Source organism: Nematostella vectensis, chromosome 8 (assembly GCF_932526225.1).
Source record: "Nematostella vectensis chromosome 8, jaNemVect1.1, whole genome shotgun sequence".
Lineage (NCBI taxonomy): Eukaryota > Metazoa > Cnidaria > Anthozoa > Actiniaria > Edwardsiidae > Nematostella > Nematostella vectensis.
Window position 1 is genome coordinate 13910250 of NC_064041.1, and position 23325 is coordinate 13933574.

The 23325-nt window shown below is 41.0% G+C and overlaps 2 protein-coding genes across 5 annotated transcripts; both read right to left on the reverse strand.

Moving 5' to 3' along the window:
• Nucleotides 1–3305: 3305 nt before the first annotated feature.
• Nucleotides 3306–8350, reverse strand: LOC5516191 (chymotrypsin B). Of its 2 annotated transcripts, XM_001636220.3 has the most exons (9): nucleotides 8238–8350; nucleotides 7289–7489; nucleotides 6526–6738; nucleotides 5880–6197; nucleotides 5021–5143; nucleotides 4367–4462; nucleotides 4101–4130; nucleotides 3550–3656; nucleotides 3306–3373 (listed from the first exon to the last, which is right to left on the reverse strand). In XM_001636220.3, exons 1-8 carry the CDS (start codon nucleotides 8293–8295, stop codon nucleotides 3550–3552), a joined length of 1146 nt encoding a protein of 381 aa, XP_001636270.3. In that variant the 5' UTR covers nucleotides 8296–8350; the 3' UTR covers nucleotides 3306–3373. The 2 variants fall into 2 exon arrangements, with proteins under 2 accessions (XP_001636270.3, XP_048587265.1); XM_048731308.1 differs by lacking the exon at nucleotides 3306–3373 and having other exon boundaries at nucleotides 3459–3656.
• Nucleotides 8351–9254: 904 nt separating this feature from the next.
• On the reverse strand, nucleotides 9255–21416 carry LOC116620311 (plasminogen). Of its 3 annotated transcripts, none has more exons than XM_048731713.1 (8): nucleotides 21319–21416; nucleotides 20666–20872; nucleotides 19817–20023; nucleotides 18982–19302; nucleotides 18213–18267; nucleotides 13346–13395; nucleotides 11434–11526; nucleotides 9255–9367 (listed from the first exon to the last, which is right to left on the reverse strand). In XM_048731713.1, exons 1-8 carry the CDS (start codon nucleotides 21362–21364, stop codon nucleotides 9363–9365), a joined length of 984 nt encoding a protein of 327 aa, XP_048587670.1. In that variant the 5' UTR covers nucleotides 21365–21416; the 3' UTR covers nucleotides 9255–9362. The 3 variants fall into 3 exon arrangements, with proteins under 3 accessions (XP_048587670.1, XP_048587669.1, XP_048587671.1); XM_048731712.1 differs by having other exon boundaries at nucleotides 18213–18270; XM_048731714.1 differs by lacking the exons at nucleotides 13346–13395; nucleotides 18213–18267.
• Between the last annotated feature and the right edge of the window lie 1909 nt (nucleotides 21417–23325).

A 23325-nucleotide genomic window follows, 5' to 3' on the forward strand; every position in this document is an offset into this window, starting at 1 on the left:
ACCGCTTTTTCACACATTTTTTGAGTCCCACAAAAATAAAAAGTTGTGACTTTGGTGGTGTGTGAATTTGGTTCTGTTTCGCAGATTAAAATGCCTCTTTTGACCCTATAAGTTTGTTTAGGTGACAAGTTTCAGAACAGCGCTAGAATTTTTTTACCTCGGATTTTTGGGGGGATGCCGGGGTGGGTAAATTTTGCTCTCTCAAAGCTGCTGTTAAAAATGTCACTAGATTTAATAGATGACACTATAAAAGTTAAATATTATGCATTTTTCATTACTATGAGCAGTAATTCATGCATGCAAATACTTTTTTCTGTTATATAATTTCAGATTGTTTTTCTTTTGCAAAAATCATAAGAATCCAAGATGGCGGAACCAACATGGCGGACATTCTTACAAAAAAATGATTCTAAACGTTTTTATGGCCTTTTTGCATTGTAAAGCCGTTAAAGGGTTGATTTTGACATATCTGAATGATGCAAAATGGTTTCACCCCGATATCTGATAATTTAGGAAATATTTGAGAGAATAACTAGACATCGTATTTATGAAGACATTGCGCCTTCATAATTAGGCCTTTCCAGATTATGTGCTCGGCACTATTTTAGCGCAATTTGGGTTTGGGAGCACTATTTTGATCAGAGAGCACTTTTTGGGTAAACAAGTCAACTTCTAGCTTTTTTAACCCAAGCTACTAGGTTTTGTTGTCTTATATAGACATTTCTAGTTTTCTTAACTACAAATAATATTATCTCAACTAGGCTTAAGACTGTAAGACTGGGGATTTCGACATTTTAATGGGTAGCCTGTGCTTTGGTAACCACAAATATTGGGTAGCCTGTGGAGTTCATTACAATACGAGAAAGCCTTATCTAGAAGATCATGTTTGCCATGTTTTCCTGTTTTACATCTGTTGTAATTATTTCTCGTTAGGAGATTGTTATAATTAAGGTCTGTTATCAGGTTTGACATTATTGACATTGGTGATGTTTGTAAATGAACATTGTTTTTTAGAAGTATCCAAATAACAAAGGTAAACAAACACAACAGAGAACAAAGTCATTTATAAAACAGTTAGTTGTTATACACTAGTGTGATTTACCCGTTCATGGACAACAATATAAGATACTCTGATGCATGTATTTAATAAAAGCAATATTCTTTCTTTTATTCAAATTTTAATAAAACACAACTTATCTCTAAAATTTTTTTTTTAAATATACGGTAATTTTCTTTTCGCCAATGAGCACTATTTGAGCACTTTTTTGATTTTGGAGCACTTTTTAAGCACTTTTTGGGTGTTTTTGGGAGCACTTTTCTGGCTTTTTGGGAGCACTATCTGGAAACGCCTATTCATTATTGATTTGACCACAGCCAAAATAGGGCGTGACGATTCTTTGCATGCTGATGATCATTTACTGTAAGTTTGATGTACATAGCCTAAGCGGTTCATGAAATACGTAAAGGGGGCCTTTTAGCCCCCCCTTCCTCCCCCAGTCACAGACAGTTCAAAAAAGCCCAGTCTGAATAGGGTTAATACAACAAAGGTCAACTAATAATAGAGCAAATACTGACGCGACTAAAAATAGATTTTACCGAATTGGCTTTCTCAGAAGGTGCCTAATAGCTGCTGCAACAGGATAAACTAAACATGCATCACACCAAGATTTGTAAGTCGGACTTCTCACAGAGAAATTGGGATAGACAACAGAAAACATCCAATACCGACAACAAAGCTCAATTCAGATTGGCTTGCCCTTTCTCAACAAATATAGAATAATTTGAACTCACTAGGTTGACAATTTACCGGGTTATTCGAATAAATAGAAAACTGTCGGGCATTTAGTCCATTGAGGACCTTACTCAACTGTCGGGAATATAGCCACTGCGTACTATTATTATTTCCTTTCCATCATTACTTATATTTCTCAAAACAAATTCTTGAGATTCTTGGGCCTGTACGTTGTGACTTTAAAAAACAAAAAAGATAAAAAAAATATTAGTTTAAAGGAAAGGTAAGATATGTAAGGGGGAGGGTAATAGCACGAGATATAAATGACGGGAGATAAGATAAGATGTTTGTGGGGGAGGGGGTTATGGTTGCATGAAATATGATTGGCGGGAGAGAAAAGGTTAATATTTTCGGGGGGGGGGGGGGCGAGAGTTAGTCGGGATGAGAGTGATGATTGATAATGTTTAAATGGGACAGAATACCAAAGGGTATCTTAAGAGATAGCAGAATCGGAAAAATCCTTTAATAACCCCTAAGGGATAGCAGTTGGACGAAATTTTACACCCTAAAAAGATAGGAGGATCGCCCCCGTCTACTTTTATGGAGAGTCCCCCCCCGGGAATATCAGTAGATATTTGTTCGCGTTTGCTTTTCTTAGGTGAACTATCTCAAGAGATGCTCCCGCTCAGCGTTCACCACCACTCAAGAGGCGGGCCATATTAGTGACGTCTAGATTCGCGGGCTCGGCGGAGGCAGAAAATTCCCGATCACCAAATGTTTAGCCTGAGTGCAGCCGGAAAGAGTTCCATTAATATATATATGCAGGGTACATGGAGCTACTGACCAATCGCCTGGCTCGATACAGTTGAACCAGACGACAGCCAATCAGAAGTCGCTTCACTCCGGCGGTTGGTGCGCGGGGGGTCAAACAAGCTTTCTGTAGGTAATTCACAGACGGTAATTATGGAACTATTTACGGCTGCACGCAGGCAACAAATGTAGCGAAACGTCCAATAAAGGCCCCTACACATGCCGGGACTTAATATTGCTTATACCCGGCGGCTCCACAAGATTCGTAACTGATGATTTTTGTTTAGCTTTATGCTTTGCCAAGATTGTCTTGGACTCAAAAATTAGACAGGAACTCGATAATTGACTTGTTACTCGAACATGGATGATACAAATATTTGTAAGGCTCTAACCCGGTTCTATGCTACACAAAGCCGACACCAACATATTGATGTGATTTTAGCGACAATACTCCGCGCATGGCTTTTCGATTACGGGTTGCTGCCACACATTGCGGGATGCTGGATGCGGGATGCTGGATACGGGATGCGGGATGCGGGATGCGGCATGCGGGATACGGGATGCGGGATGCTGGATACAGGATTCGACTGACAATTCGGGACAGTGTTTATTTGAGAATTCAGGGAGTAGGAAAGCCTCACCCCTCCCCCTTCTATGTGTTACTATGGCCCCATCACCCAAGTGTCTCTTTTTATTCTCTTACACATATCCGCCATCCCTGGCCACATACCCCTGATTTTCCAATAGAAACATTGATGGTAAATAAAGAAACGAAATCTCTTTAATAATTTTGTTTCATCCGTTCTTAGACCTTTGATTTCCATCTGTGACCTGCAAGCCAATAGTTTAGGCTCAGTATTTGAGATTTTTTGGTAGTAAACGGTCATTGACCCATTGTCACTGTCTGGACAGTGTGAGCGGACATTTAATTTTAATACGTATCTTTTTTTTTCTCTATTCCGCTTTCTTTCTTTTCCTAATTTATATATTGTATCACATAACCGTACCTAACAGAGACCACAGCTCTTCTTGCATTTTCGCCGCACAATGTCCATTCTCTCGCAGTCTCCACGTGGCACGTGATAGTCACAGTACTCGCCCGTGTCGCGACAGTCTGGAAATGAACCAGGAGAACGCACATATAAATCAGTGGCTGTCGTTTTTCTAAATAGTCTAAAAGAGCCTGGGGCGAGCGCGCGGGAGACCTGTGATATTCTAAAACGTTAGGGACTGCACTCCATTTCCAAGATGGCTGCCAGCAAAATCGTAGTTAACACGAATTCCTGCAAGTTGTTTCTCGATTTACAAAGCTCTAGAGCGATAACAAAGCGATAAAAATGATCGAAGAAGACTCCCAAATATGGTATGTAAGGCCTGATAAGGAAATGGCCGAGGAAGCTGGAAAAACGACAGTTTTTAAAACAAGATTGACTGATTTGTATGATGACTCGGCCACGAAGGGGTGGAGGGGGGGGGGGGGGGGGGGGGCTGGGGAAAGGGTATATTTGTTTCGCCTATATATATATATATACACATATTTATATACTGCCATACTAGCCTGTTCCTCCATCACCGCCACCGCCGCTACCTGTAAAATAAAAAAACTTGATTTAATACCTACAGCCTAAATTTAAACTCATCTATCAATACCGTGTCCTTTCCACCACACCACCATGACATTTATAAATATCCTTTCTAGAGTATTTTTCAAAATGTGTTCCAAGCCACACAATGGATAACCTACACGATTTTACAGTCTTTCGTCACTATTTGCTTCTAATAGTTCACGTATGACAGTACTTTGCTACCACAATAATACCCTACATGAGTTACAGGTGTTTCTGCACCACTTGTTTCTGATGGACTCGGTGCTGCAGTACTGAGCGAGACTTGCACAATTATCCGCTTCGTCCTCGCAGTCTAGCCAAGATTAAAAAAAAAGAAAATAATTAAAGATTATAAACACTGGAACAAATGGAATACTATTTGGGTAAATATTGCAATTAATTTGTCGATTGATTGACTGTATTATTGATCGATTGGTTGATTGATTGACTGGTTGATTGAATGGTTGATTGATTGACTGGTTGATTGACTTATTGATTGATTGATTGATAGACTGTATTATTGATCGATGGGTTGATTGATTGACTGTATGATTGTTTGATTGGGTGATTGATTGATTGATTGTTTGATCGACTTATTGGGTGATTGATTGATTAACTGGTTGATTGATTGGTTGATTCATTGACTATATGATTGTTTGATTGATTGATTGACTGGTTGATTGATTGGTTGATTGATTGACTGTATGATTGATTGATTGACTGGTTGATTGATGGGTTGATCGATTCCTTCTGATTTTCTCGTTTCGTCATTATGTTGTTTGCCTATCATTGAACTACATATCAAGGAACCAAAGTTATCGATCCTAGATGAAGCGTACTGTTGACATCAAAAGAAGAAAGCGTATCTTACCTGTGGGGGGTGGGGGCGGTGGTGGAGGGTAGTCTGTCGGGGGTGGTGGTGGTGGTGGATTGCCTGTTGGTGGTGGGGGTGGTGGAGGATTAACACCGCCTCCCTCGCCACTTAACCCTACACCTGAAAACAAACAAACACGGGATCATTTGTAAAAAGATCAGATAGAGATGACTAAGATGTGGCCTATTTTCTACTGCTTCTTTTACAAAATGTAATGATTTGTGTTTTTGTTGACATATGAATTCACGGCATGTGTTAATCCGTTCTCAGTTTTCTGGGGAGTAAAACTTCAATCATTTATTGGGTTATTGTAAAGCATGCGGGACGTGCGTTTGTGCTCTGATCTGTTTCCAAATTATCCAGCAGCCTTAACATATTTTTTTTTTTAGTTGAATGGACAAGCATGATAAGATTTCTGCCTTTTTCTTATCAAAGTCTGCAGCTTTTTTTATAATATTAATACTAATAACTATAATATTTCATTAATCTAATTATTTATAATACTTTATTTACATATTGTAGGCTAGGCGGAACAGGATGTGCCTTTAATGAGTTAGTCCTCTAATTCCCCCGATAATACATGGTAACTGATTCCACAGTTCTGGAAAGGCATTCGCGAACGCCCTTTCCCTTAGAGTTTTTCATTTAGTTCGTGGACCTACCAGGATATGAGCTGTTATGTTAGATCTACGATTATGAACCAACAACTGCAGTTGATAAGGAATACCCTTGCAAAACACCAAGGATGAGAAAGAATCCATTTCCATCCGCTGATTTTATGGAGCTATTGCGGTTGATTGTTAAATGATGTATAAAAAGGCGTTGTTGGCTAGTAATCTTGTTAAAATTATCTCACCCGTCATCCTCTTGATCCAGTCCGTATAGCTAGCAACACGTGCGAACACGGTGTAATGAGTCGTGGGACAATATTCCAGTCCATAACTGACCGCTCCGTGCAAGAACCAGCTGCCATTATCCTCGCATACAAGGGGACCCCCACTGTCGCCGTTGCATCCCCCTGCCGCGTCAGATCTCGCCTCCCCTGCGCACAGATGAGCCGTGGACGACACGTCGCCGTACTTTCTTCTGCAGTTCTCGTGAGACGCAATTGGCATCACGCCTTGCTGGAGGATGTCGGGAGATTGCTGGGTGTGGCCATTAATAGCACCCCAACCTGTCAATCAAAATGTTACAAAAGCCAATGTCAAGACTTTCAACAAATTTTCTTTAAAAAAATCAATACTCTATTACCAAGGGAAATCCATAGAGAAAAAAGTCTCACCGAATTTTGAATTGCCGTAGTGAAAGGGTTTGGGGTTATGGTTCTTTTGGGACATCACGCACAGGAGAATCACATGTAATAGACAACGTGACAACCACATGGAAGACACGTGACAATCACATGTTATAGGCATGTAAGATACGTGATAAAAATAACATGAAAGACACATAATAATCACATAAAAGACACGTGACAATCACATGTAAGGCACGTGAAAAACCTGTGATGTAGCATCGTTTTCCTGGTGCTGGTCGCTGGTCCGTCAAGCAAACTGTGCCGACTTTTCCCGCGCTGTCAAACTCCACAGGAGTCGCCAGCTCAATCAGCGCGATGTCATTGACATCTCTTTGACTGTCGTAGCGGGGATGCTCGAGAACCTGAGACACTCGAATGGTTTTCTCGACGCTCGTGCTTCCTGACATTCGGTGTGCACCTGAAAAAAACACATAGAACTAGAAACTAGAGTATCATTATCATAATTAATTAGGAATAATGATTATGAGATGGCACAGGTTAAGACGTGAGGGAATATTGAATTCTGTCAATGTCTTATTATTAAAAAGTCAAGCAAGCAGGCAGTCAGCCAAGTAACTAATAAAGCAATGTCCAAACTAAGCAGGCAATCGTGAAATCAAGTAAAAACTGAGCTCAGGGACGAAAATTTTTCATAGTCCATGCAATATACACCTATTTCAAATAAGATTGCTTTCGGAGAATCTATGCGTAGCCCGCAGTGCTTCATGGGTATCGAATAATAGGCATATAGGCCTATGTTTCTTTCAACATTCGCATGGCTTTCAGAAACCATAAATCAGCCATGTATACGCTACCCGTGAAGCACTTTTGCAAACCAAGATTGTTCTTTATTTACGCCATTTGCAAAAATGATCCGACTAAAACCTTCTTTGAAGCAGTTGTATATAAGTAAATAAGGTATGAATGCAGTATAACAAGCATGCAAGCAATCATGAAAGTAACTTTACCAACAACGACCATGTAGCTGCCGGGGTTGAGGTCATCGTGAATGCAGTGGGAAGCGGTGACAACCCATCGGTCACTGATCAGGGCCCCTCCGCACAGATGAAAGCGTCTGCCTTGCCGGAGGGAGATCTGCCACGGCCACGAGTGAGGTTGAGCGTTCTGACCATTGATGATACGGGCGCCTGCTGGTTTACGGCCACACTCTGAGACACAACCACATGCAAGACACGTGAAAATAACATGTAAGACACGTGGTAATAACATGTAAGATACGTGGCAATCACGTGTCACATGTAAGGCATTCGAGAATCATATGTAAGACACGTGAGAATTAGACACATGGCAGTCACATGTAAGACACGTGACAACATTACTAGACACGTGACACCTTCTAACACAAGTACATGTAAAAAACGTGACCAGGGGACTCTTTCTGATTCCCATGAAAAGGTCGGTAGATTTCATTTCTGCCCAGGCAATGACATTAAAACCCATATCTTCGCGGTCTATTAGTGGTCGGATGTTTGCACTTTAAACAATTCTATCCGTGCAATGTGCTACAGAAATAAAGTCTTTAATTTGTTTTTTTTCCCGAAGGATCACGAGATGGGTAATTGACTGTCTCAGCAAATCGTCTTTAAAGACGTACCTAATTGTACCTATTTTGTAGGCACTACAACAATTGATCAGTTTTTAACTATTAGAAATATTATCATAAGTATTAGTATTATGATATAAATACAAAAAGCCTAAATAGTCGTGTTCGTGAACCAGAAGAATGAAATTTTCGTCGTTAATAAGACTTCTTCAGAGTCTGCCCTTTTGGTGTATAGTATTATCTATTTAAGTAGAGTTAAGAGGATGTTTGTAAAGCATTTAGATTTTTATATTGCAAATTAAACTATTATTATCATTATTATATCTTGGCACGCCTGTATTCTCTGTGCTTACCTGAGCTGACGAGGGAAGCCCCGACAAGGGCCACGAAACATACTAGAACAAAAGCCATCGCGAGATAGATCGCGTGTTTCTACTGAGTACTACGCGCTCGTAGCACGTTATATGGCACTTGCTGTCGGCTGTGTTAACAGACAAGCGCTCCTGTATTCCCACAGCCGGGGGAGCGTTAGATCAGCATCAAATACAGCCACAGGAGGGATTTGACCAGCTTACACCTATTTCAATTAGAGTTCACTATAAGAAAATGGAAAATGATGAATGCGGTGCCAAACACCACTGGTAAGGGAAAAAAAGTCTTGTATTTGTTAATGACATTCAGTGAGGTTAAATTAAGTTTGTAGCGAGGCCCTTGTAGGAGTGAACGCATTTTTAATACAAGAAAACATTGTTATTGACCAAACTTTGTTCTATTTTATATCTTCCATTCTGTTATAGTCAAACATTATTGATATAGGTGTATACAGATAAACAAATAGTTTTTCTTCGATCATTTCTTTTAATAAACAAATCACGAGAGATGCTAACACATTGCCAGATGAGCTAATAGTTTATTAAAGATGGGGGGACGTTGGTGTTTGCGGTATTGGTCTTTTTTAAACGATATTGCGGTAAAAAACTGCGGTGAAGCGGTACTGCGAGATGAGAGATTTTGCTTTTTAAAAGGCGAGATATTGCGGTAGAAAAACGAAAATATTGCGGTTTTAATTAGTACTGCGGTGCGCGGGATCTACCCGTGGTATAGGGATTTGATCTAGCGGGAAACTTTGGAAATGTCGGGGTGTCGCGCAATGCTCTTCCTCGTCCTTCTAGGCGTTATTTCAGTTTTGTTTTCTTTGATTGCGGAGTTTTCGAAGATTTTGTGCTGGATTGCGGTAATTAGACCGCCCCCCCCAACCTCCCCTCCTTCAAGACGGTCACATACATAATAATATAAAAATGATCTTTAACCAGTTGATGATCTGTGTTATTTCGCAGACTAACAGGACTAGACAGAAAATGGAAAACATATTTTAACTTTAATTCTTTTATTCAATTTGGAATTTGGGATGTTCCAGAAACCTGAAGTCAGATGGTTTCCGTGTACTTGGGGGCGATTGAAGAATGGGCTTCATTTCTCTAGCCTAAACAAACATAAAATAATGTCACTAACATTTTTTTAAAATCAAAGTTCACACTTTAACAGCTATCACCTGATCACAGCACTAACCCTACCCCAAAAGTCCACCTCAACCCACAGATCACAAGCAACTCTACACTTAAATAAAGTACAAAGATCCGTTGGTTAAGATTTAAATGAATAAATTAAATCATAGTATTGTGTAGCCATTATATCAGCCGTGTCCATCCCAAATCAGCCTATTCTGAACCGAGGCACACAACCATATTCTGGTAGTGAGCCCACACTCTCTCAGGGACTTGCCATTATCTCAACCAAGTATCGACTCGTTTACTTATCCCATTTACTTAGTATGAACTTACTTATATTGAACCACGCTTTTATTTGCTTATCTCAGTGTGCTTGGGTATAAGCTGCGGTATAATGACATGTCTGCTTATCTCAGGGTGCTTGGGTATAAGCTGGTATAACGACATGTCTTCTTATCTCAGGGTGCTTGGGTATAAGTTGGTATAATGACATGTCTGCTTATCTCATGGTGCTTGGGTATAAGCTGGTATAATGACATGTCTGTTTATCTCATGGTGCTTGGGTATAAGCTGGTATAATGACATGTCTGCTTATCTCATGGTGCTTGGGTATAAGCTGGTATAATGACATGTCTGTTTATCTCATGGTGCTTGGGTATAAGTTGGTATAATGACATGTCTGCTTATCTCAGGGTGCTTGGGTATAAGCTGGTATAATGACATGTCTGTTTATCTCATGGTGCTTGGGTATAAGCTGGTATAATGACATGTCTGCTTATCTCATGGTGCTTGGGTATAAGCTGCGGTATAATGACATGTCTGCTTATCTCAGGGTGCTTGGGTATAAGCTAATATAATGACATGTCTGCTTATCTCTTGGGTATAAGTTGGTATAATGACATGTCTGCTTATCTCAGGGTGCTTGGGTATAAGCTAATGTAATGACATGTCTGCTTATCTCAGGGTGCTTGGGTATAAGCTGCGGTATAATGACATGTCTGCTTATCTCAGGGTGCTTGGATATAAGCTAATATAATGACATGTCTGCTTATCTCATGGTGCTTGGGTATAAGCTGGTATAATGACATGTCTGCTTATCTCAGGGTGCTTGGGTATAAGCTGGTATAATGACATGTCTGCTTATCTCTTGGGTATAAGTTGGTATACTGACATGTCTGTTTATCTCAGGGTGCTTGGGTATTAGCTGGTATAATGACATGTCTGCTTGTCTCTTGGGTATAAGTTGGTATAATGACATGTCTGCTTATCTCATGGTGCTTGGGTATAAGCTGCGGTATAATGACATGTCTGCTTATCTCAGGGTGCTTGGGTATAAGCTGGTATAATGACATGTCTGCTTATCTCAGGGTGCTTGGGTATAAGCTGGTATAATGACATGTCTGTTTATCTCAGGGTGCTTGGGTATAAGCTAATGTAATGACATGTCTGTTTATCTCAGGGTGCTTGGGTATAAGTTGGTATACTGACATGTCTGTTTATCTCAGGGTGCTTGGGTATAAGCTGGTATAATGACATGTCTGCTTATCTCAGGGTGCTTGGGTATAAGCTGGTATAATGACATGTCTGTTTATCTCAGGGTGCTTGGGTATAAGCTAATGTAATGACATGTCTGTTTATCTCAGGGTGCTTGGGTATAAGTTGGTATACTGACATGTCTGTTTATCTCAGGGTGCTTGGGTATAAGCTGGTATAATGACATGTCTGAAGGCTCTTTTCCATATAATCGCACTCGATCGTGTACACGTTTTGTATGGAAAAAAATCCTTGCAATCGTGTTTGATCCAGTGCGTCTGTTGCGATCGTACGGTCAAATTAGCTGCGATCTTTTGCGGTCATATGGAATCCACTTTTCAATCGGAATGCGTCCGGTTGGGATCGTACGGTCGAAGTAGCTGCGATCGTTTGCGGTCATATGGAATCCACTTTTCAATCGGAATGGGTCCAGTTGCGATCGTACGGTCAAATTAGCTGCGGTCGTGTGCGGTCGAGTGCGGCCATAAGGAAACCAGCCCTAACTTACAGAGTGAGCAGGTCTTGCGACAGTATCGCTTCATAATGGGCGTGTCACACAAGCTGCTCGTAGCATCGCAGCCCTGGGCCTTATCGATACAGCCTGTCCATAGAAAAAATCCATACATTAAAATAAATTCAAACACTAAAATATTACAGGCCAACATATCAAAGACATGCGCGCAGCTGGGATTCGAATCGTCTTAGTGTTTGGCGAGTTTTCAATAAGAAAGCCCCACAGCCATGGTGCCCTACCCCACCCCCCTTCGTCCACACATAGCCTCACCTAGCAACGCGTCTGTATTTTATAATTTTAATAATAATAATAATAATAATAATAATAATAATAATAATAATAATAATAATAATAATAATAATAATAATAATAATAATAATAATAATAATAATAATAATAATAATAATAATAATAATAATAATAATAATAATAATAATAATAATAATAATAATAATAATAATAAAGTATATAACAGTTATTTTGAGTTATCATGAGATCACATATGCACTACTAAGAAGGTGTTATCTTTGGTAATTGTCACATGTGTCAATGATTAAAACCAGTCAGGTTAAAATAAAGCCAAGTAAGAGAAATGATTATAAAGTGTAGCCATTGTACAATGCTCTATAATAAGTCTACGCTAAGCCCGATCAACTAATCATAGGGACATGCTGTACAAAAACGTGCACGCGTAATGTCGAATTCACTGATTATAGGGGGCATGTAAGATTCCTGGCACTAGGCTTCCAAAATATTCCTCGAAAATTCAAGCACATCTTTTGATCGCGTACACTTAGCATAATTCAATTTTCTGTGTTTGTCTGTGAGCCCAAAAAGATTTCATATACACCTGCGCAAGTAAAAAAGGCCTAACAGTGTGCTGTGATGACATCACTGCAGTACTATAGCAACGTAATTCCCAAGTTATGCTTCGCCGCGTGGAAAAGACCTAGACATTTTTACCACTACGTCACAGCGAGCTGTGCGTGGCGACTAAGACAGGGCTGGGGTCTGGGTTATTGCCTCCCCATTAATGCGCGGGTACCTCAGGTTCCTTTGTGTTGTACAGTTCGCTAGATAGCGGGGCTGGGGCCGAAATCTCCAGCCTAGCCGTAAAGCTTTAGGTGCCATACAATGTTTCAGCGGATGTCTGGAAGTATGGTCTATTTCTTTCCCGTTGTTAACTTATCTGAATGAGGTTCGATCCTTAACTAATGAGCTCTATTTTTTTTGTACTTTTTACTTCTTTCACTTATGGCACTTTTTATGGAATTCATTTTTCCCCTTGCAATTGTTTCAATGTCCACACACTTTCCCGAATATTCATTATAGCACTCAGTGATGTCAAATGACGAATGACAGCTTGCCTTAGGCAGGTTCCTTTAAAGTACAATTAAAGGAATTGAACCATCACCAGTCCCTTACACATTCCATACATAACCCATACTTGAATATGATTGGTTGGATACTTAGGGCTCTTATTACAATTAAAGGAATTGAACCTTCACCAGTCCCGTACACAGTCCATACATAACCCATACTTGATTATGACTGGTTGGATACTTAGGGCTCTTATTACAATTAAAGGAATTGAACAATCACCAGTCCCGTACACAGTCCATTCATAACCCATATTTTACGGAGTTGAACTACAGTGTTATTATCTAGTGAACATCCTCTACCCTTCCCCTCTGGGTATTCCTTTGATTGACCTACATAGTCCTCAGTCCCCTACAATAGCAACCAACCCCCCACTCACCCCGGTCCAAACCCCTAACCCCCGCCCCCACTCCAAACCACCACCACCACCACCCTTTCCCCATTTCCTCACTGGATATTTTTTTTGATTTAATTACTGTGGTCGTCAGCTCCCCTCCCTCCCTCCCCGTACATTCCTTGAATTTACCTGATGGGTTCTCTGTGACGGGTGAAAGTGTCGTGACGGCCAGAGATGGCGTGACAACAACAACAACAACAAACATCTTTTATTTGCACACAAAATTAAGTTGTTACATAGGTTTTTTTTTTTTTTTTTTTTATATTCATATATTTATTGATAGGGAGAGGAGAGAAAAAAAGAAAAAAAAAAAAAAAAAAAAAAAACTAGAGTTGCATACCAAGGGGGGACAATACTTCGGTGCGGGCACCCTAGATTAGCTTGAGAGCTAAACGGGCTAGGGTGCACTTAAATGTTAGGGAAACATCCTAGTTTGGAGATCTGGAGGCTGTGTGCATAAGCAAGAATGTACGAGAAAAACACAGATATAGAGACACGACAAGGATACAACAAGGATACGACAAGAATACAAGCTGGTACAAGCAGAGCGGAAACAAAAACAAAAGGAAGGAATATATGGCCAAGAATTAGGTGATAGTATGGGTTACAGGTGAAGATGTGGGTGGGTTAATAGGTGGCGATTAGGTCGTCTGATAATTTTTTTTTGAAGGATTTCATATTTAGGTCTTTGTCATTTTGGGTGAGTTCGTTCCAAATTTGTACACCTCTAAATCGGATGTTGAATTTCCCGTAGTTGGTGCGTGCTTTGGGTAGGGTGTAACTAGATTTGGCAGAAAGTCGGGTGTTGTATTTGTGGGAAATTATATGAAAGAAAGAGTCAAAAGTTGTGGGGAGAGTTCCAGAGTGGTGTTGGTACATAAATAGCGCTGTGTGGAAGTAAACTATATCTTTAACCTTGAGAAGTCCTAGTTGTTTGAAGATGGGGGAAGATGGGGCATCGAATTTAGAAAAAGTCATAATTCGTATCGCACGTTTTTGCATTAAAAAGAGAGGTTTTAGTGTTGTACTATAGGTGTTGCCCCATACTAAAATTCCGTAAGTTATATGGGGGAAAACAAGTGAATAATATAGTTGTTTCAAAATGTTAATATTGACAAAGTAACGTATCTTTGAGAGTGCTCCTAGATTACGTTTAAGTTTTTTGCAAAGCTCCGTTATGTGGCATTTCCAGTTAAGATGTGAATCAATCATTATTCCTAAATATTTTATGTATTTTTCTGATTTGATTGGTTTATTGTTTATCTTCAGTTTTATAGGATGAGTTACTTTTTTCTGAGGAGGATGGAATAACACAAAGTTAGTTTTATCTATATTTAGAGAGAGTTTATTGGCACAGAGCCACGTATATATATGTTTTAATTCGTAATTCACGGTAGATTCTAAATTGGTTAGGTTTTTGTTTGAATAGAACAAATTGGAATCATCTGCAAATATGTTAAAGTCTAGGGTTTGGGAGGAGTTGTTAAAGTCGTTAATGTATAGTAGAAAAAGAACCGGACCAAGCACAGACCCTTGGGGAACTCCGTAGGAGATGGAGCTCAGTGAAGATTTGCTGCTTCCAATTTGTGTGAACTGTTTTCGATTTGTAAGGTAGGAAGAAAACCAGTCATACGCGATGCCACGAATTCCATAATGTTCGAGTTTGCGTAAAAGAATCGAGTGGTCTACAGTATCAAAAGCTTTACTAAGGTCAAGGAAAAGTCCGCACGAAAATTGGCCCAATTCTATGGCTTTCTGTATTTTGTCAACAACGCTTAGTACAGCATGAGTTGTTGAGTGTTTAGGGCGGAATCCAAACTGATTGCTGTATAATATATTATGAGTTTGTAAGTAATGATTTAAGCGTTGGCAAATTAGTTTTTCAAATATTTGGTTGAAAATTGGGAGCAAGAAGATAGGTCGATAGTTAGAAAGGGTAAGGGCGGAACCCTTTTTAAATACAGGGATCACCTTAGCGATCTTGAACTTGTCTGGGACTATGCCTGACTCGATTGAAAAATTGTACAGCATTGCCAAGGGCTTAGATAAAATGGAGCTTGCAGATTTTAGAACTCGCGTGGGAATACTGAAGGGCCCCGTTGACTTGTTTGAGTTGAGTTTACAAATTTCAGACTCGATTTCGTTGGGTAGAATCGGGAAAAGGCAAAAACTGTTTGGCTGTCGTTTTTTCAAATAGTAAGAGAAGGATTTCGCAGTGTCTGGAATATCATTTGCTAGATTTTTTCCAATGTTTGTGAAGTAGTTGTTAAAGGCATTAGAAATGGCTGTTGGATCCGTAAGCACCGAGTCACTAGTTATAATTTTACTCGGAATGGAAACCGGAGATGCTTTAAGAGTGATTATTTGTTTTATACCTTTCCATATTTCTTTAACGTTCTTAAGATGTGCTGAAAAATAGTCTTCATAATATTTTTCCTTGCTGGCCATTAATAGACGTTTAAGTTTATTTCTGTATAGTTTAAACTGATTATGTATAAAGGAATTCTGAGTATTGAGAAACTGTTTATAGAGCTTATTTTTAATAGCAATTGAGTGTTTGATGCCTGTTGTGATCCATGGTTTGGAAAGGAATTTGATTTCCTTTCTAGAAAGTTTTTTCAGGGGGGCGTGTTTGTCAATAATCCTTTCTACTGAAGCGTAGAAAGAGTCAAAGTAGTCGTTTACGTCTTTACAGTGCGAAAAACAATGCTCCCAGTTTATGGCCTGCATATCATGCACTACCGCGGACTCGTCATAATGAGAGTAATCCCGGCGGAATAATTTGAATCTACGAGGGAGTTCAGTAAATTTGTTAATTATCAAAAAATTCGGTAGATGATCCGTCAAATCATAAACAATATTCCCGCTAATGGTGTGATGTTGAAAAGAGTTAAAGAAAATGTGATCAATAAGCGTTGCAGAGTGATTAGTGATGCGGGTAGGTTGGAGAATGTGTTGTTGGAATGAGTAGGATGCCATTGTATTTATAAAATCATCCGTGGCCTTATCTGAGCTACAATTCAATGGGTTAATATTCATGTCCCCCATGAGTATGCAAAACTTATTTTCCTTATTTATCTTATCGATGGTTTCGTTAAGCATGTTTGTAAAGTTTTCTATTCCTGAATTGGGGTGTCGGTAAGCAACACCACATAAAGTGTTTTGATTTTTTTTGTTTTCGATTTCTATCCAGATTATCTCATGGAAATTGCTCGAGGAGGAAAGGTCTGCGCGAATGTTGTAGGAGAGGTTATTTTGTATATAGAAACCTACTCCGCCTGCCTCCGTATTACTTGGTTCTAAAATAAAATCATAGCCTTCTAGCTCCGTATTTAATGTGCTGTAAACACGGTCCTTATTATACTTGATTTCGGAGAGCCCAATGACATTAAACGGGTGCTTCAGCTCGGCTAACAATGAGTGAAAGCTATCAAAATTAGCAGATAGGCTTCTGATGTTACAATGCATAACCGAAAATGTATTGTGGCAAATTGATTGACTAATTTCGGTACTACTATGAAAATCATGGGCTGAATAGTATTTAAAGTTTACTCCACAGGGTAAACTGTCTGAGGAGTCTTCGTTGGAAGGAGTAGGGAAATTATTAGTTTTGTTGCCCAATTTTGACAAGATCTCAAATCTCCGTAGTTCTTTTAAATAGTCAATTGATAAGCTCTTAGAGCAGAGACAGCTAGAATTCGAATTGTATGATAAATCAAGAAGTTCAGGCTTAGTTAAGCTATTGAATGGAAACGTTTCTGAGCGGCACGATTCACATAACCAAAATTCATTTGTTTTCGATATATATCTAAATTCTTTGACCGATAAGCATGTGCATTTTAGGTGAAACCAACGTATGCACTGGTCACATTCAATAGCTCTATCGCCCTTCTTGAGTGACTGTCGACAGGTTCGACAGAAATCTTCATTTAAATTAGACATCAATACGTACTAGACTTACGTGCCTGTTAAATTTGCTGACTCTACCTCTTGTGAATCGTGGTCTTCTCGTTGCTTGAGGTGGAGTAAATCCTGTGATTTACTGATCAGCACAGCTTGGCTGTCGTTATTTTTCCTCAGGAACACTTTTCCATTCTGCGTCCAAATGTACTTGAACTTCAGATCATGCCTGGCTCTTAACGCCGCCTTGAACAGCTCCCTGTTTCCTGGACTCAAACTTTCCGAAATGTAGATCTTGTTATCGGACCGTGTGAGACCAATGTCCCGTACGGAATTATCTTGGAGATGTTTCCGACCGGCATAAAATCGGTCTCGAACATCTCTGCGTGCAAATTTGACAATAATTGATGCAGTCGGCGTGTTAACATGTACTCCTGGCTTAGCTGGGCGCTGGTTGGGCTTCGGTCTCGGAGCCGGTAGCCTGTGGCTTGTGCTTATGTCTTCTTCTAAGATTTCGACTTCCATAAGCTCTCCTACCTTTTTTACTACGTCGTTCGTGTTCTCCGTAGTTGTTACCGGAACGCCTTTAATCTCTAAACAATCCCTCCTCGAGTACTGTTCTATGTCGTCGAGGGACTTCTTCGTAGTATTCAAATCTCCCGCCATTTTGTTGAGTTCCACTTTAATTAGCTTGTTCTCCGTTTCGAGACTTGTGTTCCTTGACTCAAGAAACTTCACTTTTTTGGTTAACATATCACATTGGTCATGCAGAAAAGCAAGCGAGTTCACAGCCTCCGCCAGTTGTGAGGATAGATCTTTGAGGCTTGATTTCATGGGCCGTAGCTTCTCGTCGAACTTTCTATCGAGGAGGTCCTCGATCGCCTTGAGGTCGCTAGCCATACTAACAGTGCCAAAGCACTTTTATAAATTGAATATTCACTTCCTTCAATGAACACATTATTACATACAATACATATACGACATTGAAGAGCAAATAGACGAGCAGGAAGGGAAGAAAGCTTGACGGCTTAACAAATTTTCCCTCCAGAGCTCCAAGGACAAGGAGCTGGGGGGCTAAATGCGTGGGGGGCTAAATGTGACAGGTCGTTCCGTGACTGGTGTTACCGGAGGCTTGACAGTACCACTCCCTCCTTCTTTGAAAAACACAAACTCAAATAAACAGACATTTTTGGGATTCATTTGCCTAGAGATAGTTCCTTCATTTTGTATTTCATGTCTCAGTTGCTTAAGGCGCTCAATTAAAAATCCGTTTTAATTTAAGATAAGAAATTTTCCCAGAATTCTATTTATCATCGAATTCATCACCATTGAGTGAGCTTCAAGGTAAATTTCGAGTCGCAATTTCTTCTCTCTTGTTCTTGATGCTTTAGGATGAGAATCGAGGTTTTGTTGCGCGTTTGCGTTTGAAAACGCAACCTTTTTTGTTCCGGTTTAAAAAATATCCGTGTCCACACGATGCGTTTTCATTTTGGTACGACCCGTCCCCACGAAAACGCAGAAACGATACGAAAACGATAACAAGCTCTACAGCGCATGCGTACTCGCGCGCCAAGTGGACTGGACCTGAGTTGTCACGCCATCGTTTTCGAATATAGTTCCGTTTTCGTATCGTTTTCAAATTGTTCCATTCTGAAGTTTTCAAATCGTTTGTTTTCTCTCATCGTTTTTGCGTTTACGTGTGGAAGATACCCGTATCCGAAACTAAAAAGGTTGCGTTTTCAAACGAAAACGTAAACGTGGGGAAGGGGTCTGAATTCAGCTTCCACAAAAACTATCCCTCTGTTTTAGCCAATCGAAGCGCGCGCAAGCAATGGTTTACTGGACTGTAGTTTCAATATACTCACCCGTGGGGTCTATCTTGCCGTTAATCCATGCCACGTAGCTGCTAACTCTGGTAAACACGGTGTAGTAGTCCGTGGGACACCAGCGCGCACCATAACTAATAGCACCATGCAGGACCCAGACTCCACTCTGCTCACACACCAAAGGACCCCCGCTATCTCCATTACAGCCCCCTGCTGCCCCTACCCGAGCCTCTCCGGCGCAAAGATGGGCGGTGCGGTCCACGCGGTATTGCTTGCGACATAGACTATGTTCTGCTATGGGTAGCATGGCTTGCTGTAGGGTCCCTTGTGTTCCTGTGCCACCCCACATCCGCCCCCAGCCTACAAAACATGGGAGTACATGGTAATTGAGATTTCGAACAAACACACGCTATCAAAAACTATCCAAGTCCATCTGCCTGTTCAATATATACAGAGCTCCGCACTTTTTGAAGTCGAGCGAGAATGAAGACTTGCCCTAAACGCCACTACTTTATAGTGCGCATTCCTAGGCCAATCACGCCGCCATTTTACGCTCCCACATGATACAGAGTCACACAAAGGATCTATTTTCATCGGCGCTATCCCATCAATTAGCTTAGGTACCTCAGCCAGATATTGTCATTGAAGGAACACTCTTTAACTGCTGATGGTTATTTTGAAGTTCTCTTGCAAAACGACTGTATTTTTCAAATGTAAACAATAATAATAACAGCAACAACAACAGATTCTAGTTAATCGACATTTTTTATGATGTTCAAATCTCATATCTGTATATGGCATAATCACTTTGCGCTTGTAATACTGTGCTTGCCATTGGCAAAAATTCAATGGGAAAAGCTCCACCCTTACTTACCGGTGATGTAACATTTTGATCCCACAGCAATCTCGCCCGTAGGCAAACATGCAGTGTTGACCTTGCTACCTAGGGTTACGGGCCGTGCTAGCTGTATGAGCGCCACGTCGTTGAGTAGGTTTGTCGTGTATCCCTCTTGTAGTATGATTCGCTTCAGATTCAATGCCTTCTGTGCGCTGGTCTCACCTCCACTCTTGTAATGGGCTCCTGCGCGATAATTGGTTGTCAAAAATAGTTTTTGGTCAACTTGCATAGGGCGCCTTTTTCCCTAACATTCTGGAATAGGAATAGAATGGCATTCGAGTCATTCTGCTACAGGTAGCAGAATGGGTGGAATGGCCTCCATTTCATTCCGGAATAGGAACGCGGGATAAACGAACCTAAATCCCGCTTCCCGGTGACCTAAATCTCACTTCCCGGTGACCTAAATCCCGCTTCTCGGTGACCTAAATCCCGCTTCCCGGTGACCTAAATCCCGCTTCCCGGTGACCTAAATCCCGCTTCCCGGTGACCAAAATCCCGCTTCCCGGTGACCTAAATCCCGCTTCCCGGTGACCTAAATCCCGCTTCCCGGTGACCTAAACTCCGCTTCCTTGACGGCGAATCCTGGATCCTCGTTTGACCCCTTCAGGGCCCTATTGAGGGGAGTTCTGATACAATTTACAGGACCTCCCCCCACCGCATAAAAACTAGACGAACCCGACGATACTACCAACAAGTAGAAACAATTGCAAACTTACAGCATATCACTAACGTGCACTACCTTTGGGCGATCCCCAAAGGTCCCTAGGATAGATCGCTCTTGATACTCGAGTATGGGTGCGCTAAGCGCTGATTGGTTTAACGTACCGACCACCACAGTGTACCCGCTTGGGTCTAGCTGTCCATGAACGCAATGACCAGCGGTTAGTACCCAGTCAGGGCTGATCAGGGTCCCCCCGCACATGTGCTTTCCGCGCACGCGCAGAGAGATCTGCCAAGGCCACGAGTGAGGGGCGGCGTCTTCTCCACCAATGACGCGAGCTCCCGAGGGACGCCTGCCACATTTGGCATGTCCTGGAAACAGAACAACATTTGAAACCGTGTCTCTCCCGTGTTAAGATAATAAACGATGAAGTTGCCCGATTAATCTATTCTGCATTTTTTTAACACTTTTCTTCTGGAGTAATATTCATAAGATAACGGGTGTTGCCCGTTGGTTTGTGATGTTTTTGTCTTCTTTTTTTTATCCGAAAACCTATACTCTTACGTCTCCGCATCATCTCCATTCTCCCTTGCTAGTGAAAAGCTAGTTTTAAGGAATCTACAAATAAAGACAGAGAATAAAGCGGAGACGTAGTAGCCTGTGCGCGTTGGAAATACGCGATGGAGACGCAAGAGAGAAGGTAAAAAGTACTGTTCTATTCCTCCCCTTCTTGGTGTCTCCTTCGGACTGATTTTCACACGCAACTTCCGTCCTTCCGTTTCCCAGTTTCCCAGTGAAAAACTGACCTCTGACTTACCATTAGTACTAAAGGAGAGAAGAATCAGCAATATTACGGCTATCATCGTAAACGAACGAACTTCGTAACAGACCTGTGCTCAGCGCAACCCATTCAAGGAAACCGTTCACCTGGAATTTTGCCTGTCGTGTCTTTTAAGCTGTGTAAAGACTCTGAATAAACAACATCACGGGCAAGTCCTTCGTCAGTACGTCATGGATGATCTCAAGGTCAGTACTTCATGTTTTAAGGTTCTACTTCAAGGTTTCATGGGGTCACACATGAAGTACCGTTCACCTGGAATTTTGCCTGTCGTGTCTTTTAAGCTGTGTAAAGACTCTGAATAAACAACATCACGGGCAAGTCCTTCGTCAGTGGTTTCCTTGAAGTACAGTAAAACACGCGTGTAAGAACCCAGAGGTTTTTAAAAGAACCTATAGGCAAAAAAAGAAACAGATTTTCATACCCCAAAACATAAGAAACTGTTAAGCCAAAAAATTCAAAAGATTCTTAATATTATGGGGCCTTGAAATATAAATTTGCGAAACATTTTGTTCTTCATAAAGATAAGATTACTAGCATACATACAGTAGGATATCTAGCAAAGTCGCTACTTCAGTGTCACATTGTTGTCATTATGAAATTTACTACTGTTGTGAAACAAAATTAAAAAAACAAATAAGAACCTATTCTGCCTTAATTGTTAGGAAGTACCCCAAACAAAGAACCCGTTTTGCCATCTAGGCTTTTATCTAGGCTCTTACACGCGGGTTTTTACTGTACATGAAACACCTACCTCCCTTGAAGGCCTGAACTCTGCTGTTAGCTCAAAGGTTCATAGGCTCTGGAAAGGAGTGCCATGGTTTGATAACCGTACATCCACGACACTGCACTTCTGTTACACATCAAGTATACCCTCATTCTTTATGCGCGAGGCGCGCGGAATAATCTGTTTCTCGGAGCAACAGGACACCCAGAACTTAACACTCAGGAAAAGTGGCGGACGGGGAGGGGAAGGATGTGTGTGTGTTTTACATGATCGCGCGGTTAACATGTACCTAATTATGTAATATATAGATTCAGGCACTGAATGGTGCCAATGTGTGTATGCTAGTGTGCTTCTAAAGTCCACATTTATGTATACATACTCGCAAGGATAGTTTGGCTATCCGACGGAGTTTTAGACTAGCAAAGGTCGCATGCGTGATCCGCACAATTGGCATCACGCTAGCCCGGTCGCAGCCCTAGATCCCACATGGATCTGAGCTGTGGTTTAAAGCACTTCGTTCGAGTCGAAGTCGCCCTGCAGTTTTTTTTTTTGCCTATGAAGTTTAACTGAGGCAAACCGGCTATGCCATGCTGACGAGTCCTAATAAGGACGAAACAGCTGTCCATGGTTGCCGAACTGCACGGGTAATAGACTGTGCTAGCGTCCCGTCTTGGCCCGACTGGTGCCAATGTGTGTATGCTAGTGTGCTTCTAAAGTCCACATTTATATAATAACACCTCACCCACCCCCTTGCTTGCAAATTGGTGACAATATTTTCCGATCTTATCCGACGGATTTCCGAAGGTTCCGGAAAAGTGATCGAAGCTCAAATCCAAAGCTCGTGATCCAGGGCGCTCCGTGAAGTCGCATAAGAATAATAACGACGATAATGCATCTTTTTACGTGTTTAATTTAATTAAAAAGCAAAAATACAGGATATTGAATGATTTCCACAGACAAGCCAATAGTTTCTAGGGATATCGGAGTATTTTTAAAAAAGCCATTTAAGTTCAAAATAACTTGGTCTGAAAAACTTTGAGTGTGTTCCGGAACTCACGTAAACTTCTTGGCTTTTCTGCAGTCAGTTTTCGTGTGTTTTTGAGAGGGGCAGAAATACTCATCCGCCATATTGTTTTGCGCGCTCTGGAGGCCTGTGCCGAGGCAGATCGCGGCTGGCTGGCTGGCAGCTTGTGACAATGACGTCATTGACCACAAAAACTGAGTCGCCTAGTTATAGACCATTTCTATACCTATGGGGC